General features: G+C 35.8%; 1 protein-coding gene across 1 annotated transcript in view; it reads right to left on the reverse strand.

Moving 5' to 3' along the window:
• LOC138713495 (peptidoglycan recognition protein-like) overlaps window positions 1–6246 on the reverse strand; it is a 57753-nt gene extending 51507 nt beyond the window's left edge. Inside the window, exon 1 of the mRNA XM_069845660.1 lies at window positions 6103–6246. Within this exon, the coding sequence (XP_069701761.1) occupies window positions 6103–6214 (112 nt within the window). The 5' untranslated portion in view covers window positions 6215–6246. The remainder of the gene's footprint in view (window positions 1–6102) is intronic.
• Between the last annotated feature and the right edge of the window lie 1450 nt (window positions 6247–7696).

Genomic DNA, 7696 nt, shown 5'->3' on the forward strand with positions numbered 1-7696 from the left:
ACTTTTGGGAGTTTCTGTTTCATAAATTCCTTGAGTTTTTCTGATCTTATAGGAGATGATGAGAAAAATGCAGCTAAACCTGACAGTGTTGAAAAAAATGCGGCATTCTGGAATGGATGAAGTAGTTTGTTGCAAAACTAAATTGAGAACATGGCTGTAACAATGGACAAATAGTGCTTGAGGATACTTTTCTTGAACTTTTGTTTTTAAGCCATTAATATTTCCCGCCATAACTGAAGCACCATCGTATGTCTGTGCAATTAAGTTACTGCCGACATTGTATTCTGCTATAACACCTTCCACATGCTGAAACAAAGCAGCAGCAATTTTGTCCCAACTGACATTTGTGAATCCTATAAACCGTTCTTGAACATTGGCAGTACTATCGACGTATCTTAAAACAGTGGACAATTGACTCTGATTAGAGCAGTCACTTGTTTCATCAACAACAATGGCCACAAAAGGTGTTTCTTCTATTTCAGATTTTATGTTCTTTATCATAACCCCACTTATAGCAAATATTAAGTCATTCTGAATTGCAGGAGAAGTACCACGAAATATTGTTGAACTCTCAAGATGATTGGCCAGTAAATGGTCAAATTCACTTAAGGAACTAGGTTAGTTATGGCGGCAGGTAAAGAACATGTGTGTGGACGCTGTACAATTGTTATGAAGAAAAAGGATAGCAAAATAACCTGTTACGGTCCATGTGAACAACAATTTCACTCTGCTTGTACGGACTTAAAAGATCATGAAATCAGGCTGCTTAACAGTGGAAATAAAAGTTCCGGTTTGAATTGGTTGTGCTTAGCCTGCTGCAAGACTATGGCGATGTTGAAACATGTTGAAACCCTGCAAAACATCATGAATCAGGAAGTTGGTAAGCTGAATGACGCTATAATGGCATTAAGACTTGAATTTGAAGATAAAATCCAAGAAGTAAAATCAGATGTAAGTCGAAATGAGGTTAGTAAGGTCACTGGCTCACTGCCTACAAGACTCCGATCTGATGCATCACGGTCTGCTCAATCGTCAGCTGCTGCCCAAGAACACAATCTACAGAGAGAAAGAATCGGCCAGGAAGAAAAGCAATACACATGGACAGAAGTAGTAAGCCGCAAACAGAAGCAACGAAGAATTGAAAAACAGACCCTATGTGGCTCTAATAAAGGAGATATTATAAAAGTAGTAGAAAAACAGCCAAAGAAAAAAGCAATCTTCCTGAGCAGAATTGCTCCAGATGTAACAGCTAGGGACATAACACAGTTCCTGGGAGAAAATTTCCAAAAGCTAAAGGTGACAAAGCTGAAAACGCGTTACAATAGCTATTCCTCATTCCATGTGGAAGTAGAAGAGAAGGATTTCCAGAATATTTTCCGGGAAGAAATGTGGCCACATGGTTGCCTGGTGACGGAGTTCTTTGGCAGACTTAGACCTGATCGGATTGAAGACTCAACAGACTTACAAACAGAAGTTTCCTCTGAGTGACTTGGAGGAAATTTCAGTGGTGAAATAGTGAAAAGTGATAATCTTGGTAAGAGTTTAAATGTCTTACAATATAATGTACAAAGTTTCAAGAAAAAGACGGAAGAGATGGAGGTATATTTGATTTCCAAATGCATTGATGTGTTAAGTGTTTGTGAGCATTGGATGTCAAGAGATGAAATTGAACTTGTGCATATGGACAGTTACAAACTTGCTAACAAATATTGTAGAGTTAATTCATTACATGGTGGTGTTTGTTTGTTTCTTAGATCAGATATTGATTTTAATATCATAGATTTAGGAAACATATGTCATGAAAAACATTTTGAGGTAACTGCAGTAGTGTTACCTACATATAGATTAGTAGTTATTTCAATATATAGAACACCTGACAGTGATTTTAAAATCTTTCTTGAATGCATTGAGCACTGCTTACAAATTCTGTCTTGTCAGCGGTTAGGATATAATATAATAATAGGTGGTGATATTAACATAGATATAAGATTGAACACTAAAAATTCTAGAGATTTGCTTAATGTGCTGAGATCCTATGGATGCTACTGTACAGTTTTTAGTCCAACAAGAGAAGCTGCATGCTTAGACAATATTATAACTAATATAAACTCTAAATTTGAAGTAGAAATAGTAGAACCCGGGTTATCTGATCATGTGGCAATCCTGTGGAAACTTAATCTGCCTGACAACCAAGATAAAAATATCTCAAACAGTTATATTTATAGAAGAGTATTCTCTCAAAAAGGTATTGAGTTTTTCGTTAGGGAAGTGAAGCACAAAGATTGGATTGCCAGTTTAGAATCTCACTATAGAAATTGCAGAGGCGGTGATTTATTTGATGGTTTTTTTCATATTTTTATTGACCTTTTTAACTATTATTTTCCGGAAGAAGTGATGAAGATTAAAAGAACAGAAGTACGACACGACAAAAGCAAATGGTTTACAAAGGAACTGGAACATATGAAAAATAGGATGATAATACTGTCGTCCATATATAAATTTTCTGGGAAGGAAGAAGACAGAGTTGAATATAAGAAAGCAAGGAAAACTTACAAAGATTCATTAATAGAAACAAAAAAAAACAGAGAAATGCTATTTTCATTGAATCATCCAACAACAAATGTAGAGCTGCATGGAACTTGATAAAGACAGAATGTAACAAAGGTGTCAAAAATCAAAATATACCAATTGAACCCAATGAAATGAACAGGTATTTTCTTGAATCTGTGGAGCATATCATTTCAGAGATCAGTTCTTCACATATAACAGCAGAAGTTCTTCTAACAAGCACACCTGTGCAAGTGCCAGAGATAGGTTTCAAATGGCAGTATACGTCATGTGAGGATATAGTTAATATTGTGAACAAAATGAAAGCATCAAACAGCAAAGATATTTATGGAATATCCAATAATTTCCTGAAGCAAGTGATTAATTATATCGTATATCCATTGACAGTGTGCATCAACGATTGTCTGGAAATGGGGATATTTCCAAATAGTCAAAAATACTCGAGGATTTGCCCAATATACAAGAAAGGTGAGAAAGAGAATCCAAGTAGTTATAGACCGGTATCTATTATTCCTATTTTCGGAAAAGTGTTAGAATGTGTAATGAAGACTCAATTGGCAAATTATTTTGAAGGAAATGACTTATTGTGTCATACGCAGTTTGGTTTTCGTAAAGGTAGAACAACAGTTGATGCTATCTTATCACTGCTGGAATCAGCATACAATGGTTTTGAAGATAAAATGTACTCTGAGATCACGTTATGCGACCTAACAAAAGCTTTTGACTGCGTTTCACATGACATTTTAAGACTTAAGCTACAATACTATGGTATAAATGGAAGGGAGTTGGATCTCCTCTCATCATATCTGTCTGGCAGAAAACAAATAGTAGAAATTCAAGGGATCAGGTCTTTTGAAGGAGAAGTGCAACATGGTGTCCCACAGGGTTCCATCTTAGGACCTTTCTTATTCCTAATTATTGTAAATGATTTAAGTTATAACACTATGGCCAAATCAACATTATATGCAGATGACACTTCTTTTATAACATGTTCGACTAGTGCAGCAGAACTGCGTCAGCTAACCTCAAATACAGTTTTGGAAGCAGCAGAATGGTTCAGAGCAAATAAGTTAATTTTAAACGAGGAGAAGACTCAAAAATTAATTTTGTCATTGAAAAAAGAAGAAGGGTCTGAAGAAAAGGCAGTAAAGTTACTTGGTATCCATCTTGATACAAAACTAACCTGGGATTGCCACATTGAATACATCTCTCGGAGACTGTCCAGAGTCCTGTATCTCTTAAGAGGAATTAGAGATAAAATACCCGGGCAGTACCTAAGAAGTGTTTATTTTGCTTTTTTTCATAGCATATTGAAGTATGGAATCCTGGTGTGGGGAAACAGCAATAAACTTATTGAAGTCCTACTCATTCAGAAGAAAGCAATAAGAATTATCACACAAGAACCAAGCAAAGCACATTGTAAACCACTGTTCATACAGGAGTCCATCTTAACAGTTGTGAATGAATATATTCTGGAACTCCTTCTTTACATCAAGAAAAATCTTTATGGCTTTACCAGTAGGATGGATAAACATGAGTATAATACTCGGAATAAAGAAAAACTGGACATACCATTTTGCAGACTATCCAAAGTTAAAAGTAGTCCTAACATGTTGGGCTGTAGAATGTTCAACATGTTTCCACAGGAAGCACAGGAAGTGTCACTTGACATATTCAAAGTCAAAGTGAAAACGTGGCTTCTTAGAAACCCATTCTATTCTGTACAAGAATATTTTGAATCAGAAAATCAAGCTGTTGATATTTTTTAGGTTTCTTTCTCTGAATTGTATTATTATTCTGTAATATATTAGGAAATTCTCATAAATTGTTAATCAAATCAATATTTGTGATCAGTGTGTTACAATTTTCATCTAGATATTAGCCTAATTTTGATAATCTTGACTCTCAATTGTAAACTCTAAGGAGTATTTGTGATCATTTTGTTTTATGTTTAGTGTTGTAATAGAATAATTTTCATTTTTGCACTATAATTTCACACGTGTAATTTGACAATGTCATTAGCTTTTGCTATAACGACAGCTAATAAATACTATACTATACTACTATACTATACTATACTATACTATACTATTCAATATAATTTCCTCTATTGTCTGATTCCACACTCTCGTTATGACCCCGAAAAGCCAATTCTTGTTTTCCTAGAAAGCAGATTGCGTTAATAAGACGCAGTAAAATCTCCCGATTTTTTTTCACAAGATCATTGTGTTGATTGATGTGTAGAGCTTTTTGCTTATCTAGCTGTAAATCAATTCTTGTCTTCCCAAAGTTTGCAAAGTTCATGCTGCTACAAATATGAGCTTTTGATATGTCGTGTTTTAGGACTGCCGTTCGAAGGGAGTTCATATTAGAAAACCCCTCTTTTGACCACACATTAGTTTCGCGGCTAAATAACAAACATGGCCAGCAAAATAGTTTAGACAGTTTAGAACTCCCACACAACCAATTCCACTTACCATATGATGTTGAAGTGAAATGGCGTGTGTATTCACGCTGTTTTTCTTTTACGTCCATGGACAAATTTAACTCAGGAGTTGGTCTTTCCATTTTCACAATTTCAACTTTCTCGTTGTATGTACGACGGTTAAAAGGCACTTTTAATAAACCTTCTATTACACAGTCATTTTCAACACAAACCTCTCCAGAAACTTGTTCTGCCATATTTTTCACAATATCACTTAATTGGGAAATTAAAAACTTAATAATTAACAATTAATATAACCCTTAGACACTCGAACAAATCACAAATTTAAAATACTGCACTGCAAGAACGCAATCACATTGATGAGCTAGCGTACTAAGCGTATTGCTGCTTCGCGCCTGCGAAGAAACCGATCACGAGAGCGGCAACTCACCCGGCCTACACTGCACGATGGAAACAGAAGGGAGAGGGGGACGGGCAGTTGTGTGACAGAACAGCGTTAGCGGAACGGTCACAGGCTACCCCTCATAGCAGCGGTTTCTGCAGCAATGCTGCCTTGACAACTTGTTTCTTTTCGAGAGCAGAGAGTGCATATAAATCTAACGATTACCTTAATTTTAATTACTGTGGTAAAACTAATAATACAAAATTATTACATTATGTTATATTATAAACTTTTTCTTTTGTAATTTCCTTGGGCTACCGCCGGTAGCCCCGGTAGTCCGCAAAATACGCCCCTGATTTAACTTCACCTCTGACCTAATATATTTTGCTGTTTACAAGTAGTTTCACAACAGTTCAATATTATGAACTATAAATATGTACAGCAAAAATACAATTAATTACTATTGTGACAATGAGTCAGAGTGGTTTTTGCACTGGTCAGATACTATTAAATTTCAATATGGCGGCCGGATCAGCTGATTGGGAGTCTAGGAACTAATATTCAATTATAACTATTTTAGTATTTACGTATTTATGAAATTTATATATGTAACTGTAGGAAAAAAGTTAAATATTTAGTTTATATTAATATTTTTCAATTAAAATACTGTTTTACCTCTGAATTGTTTAATAAATACGGAGCTTACTTTTGCTGCTGAAGTACGCAACCAGTGCTGCCACCACTCCCTTGATGACAATACTCGACCACACACTGTAAACCAAACCGAACGCCAAATCGTACGGTTTCACTGGGAGCATCTTCAACCATAAAACGTCTTTGCCTTCAACGCTCACCTTACAGACCTGACTTGGCACCTAGCGACTTCCATCTCTTCCCAGCACTGAAGAAGAAATTGAAAGATCGCCATTTTCAAAATGATAGACAGGTCAACAGCAGTGTATAGTTAGATCCATATATTCTTTGACGAGGGCATTCAAAAGTTGGGACAACAAAAGCCTCAACATCGAAGGTTCTTATGTGGAGAAGTAGGTCATGGATGGTGTTGAAGGATGTGTATAGTAGGTGAGTATAAATTAATAACAATAAATTTCAGAGCTACAGGATACTGACTTATTGAATGTCTCTCGTAGTAACCTGCATCTCTGCAGCGTCTATTCTGATGTGTTATAGTTCTAGTAACAGATATAACCGAATTTAAATGAAGTAGGCCTACAGGTAATTGAATTTATTTTACAAGGTCATGTTTTACCCATGAAAACATTACTTTATCAATAATAAATTTCATTATTAATTAGAGGTTTTATTTTACAGAATTCATTCAGACGTATAGATTGCAGATATGCATATGCAATTTATAATCGAAAGCTGAAGGTAGTTCAGTTCAAGCAAACAGGCCTACATGACAACAAATCATGGACAATGATCTAGATAATGAGCGTCTTTCAAGACTTCTGAAAACACTGAATTCCCTCGCAACAAGAGTTCCAAAAATTGAGTTGCAACATGTAGAAGAATTATTTACTTCACTGAAGTCAAATGAAGTAAGTATTAGCGATTCTGCTTTCTGCCAACAACAAAACTGAATGTCTTTCTTAAAAATTTCACTTTCTCTGATTACCTTCTGAACTAGAAAAAATTGAAAATATAATAGCTAACTAATATTATTTCAGGTAACTCTTAATAACCAAAATGCAGTGCCAACTAACATTACAGCAATGTCTACGATGAACTCGTCTTTCAGTCTACAAGGATTGATAAAATAAAATAAATGAAATTAAATAAATATGGATTTTTTCTAAGGAGGGTCTGTCTTCCTCTGAATGGCGGGACGCAATTAAGATGAATGCTAACGTAGCACCAGTGAGAAGTCTTCATGGGAGATCCTTGGATGGTTTCCGTTGCAGATACTGCAACGAGATTGAAACCTTAGCACACGTCCTAGGATCCTGTCAGCATGGAGAACTCCTGAGAAATTCACGCCATCATAACATCCGAAAACTAATAGCACAAGCCCTTAGAAACAAATCCTTCGAGGTCCATGAAGAGGTGCACTGCGTTGCATCGGAAGGCGGCAGAATTAGAAGAGCGGACATCGTGGCTCTAGACAAGACTAATAGTAAAGGTTTTATACTGGACCCAACTGTTAGATTTGAGATGAGCCAGACCCAACCATCCGAGGTCAACAAAGAAAAACAACAAATTTATGAGCCTACTATTCCGTATTTTCGAGAAAAATATCAGATGGAAGGCACCTGGGAAGTACATGGTTTAATGATCGG

The sequence above is a fragment of the Periplaneta americana genome, chromosome 14 (genome assembly GCF_040183065.1).
Source record: "Periplaneta americana isolate PAMFEO1 chromosome 14, P.americana_PAMFEO1_priV1, whole genome shotgun sequence".
Classification (NCBI taxonomy): Eukaryota; Metazoa; Arthropoda; class Insecta; order Blattodea; family Blattidae; genus Periplaneta; species Periplaneta americana.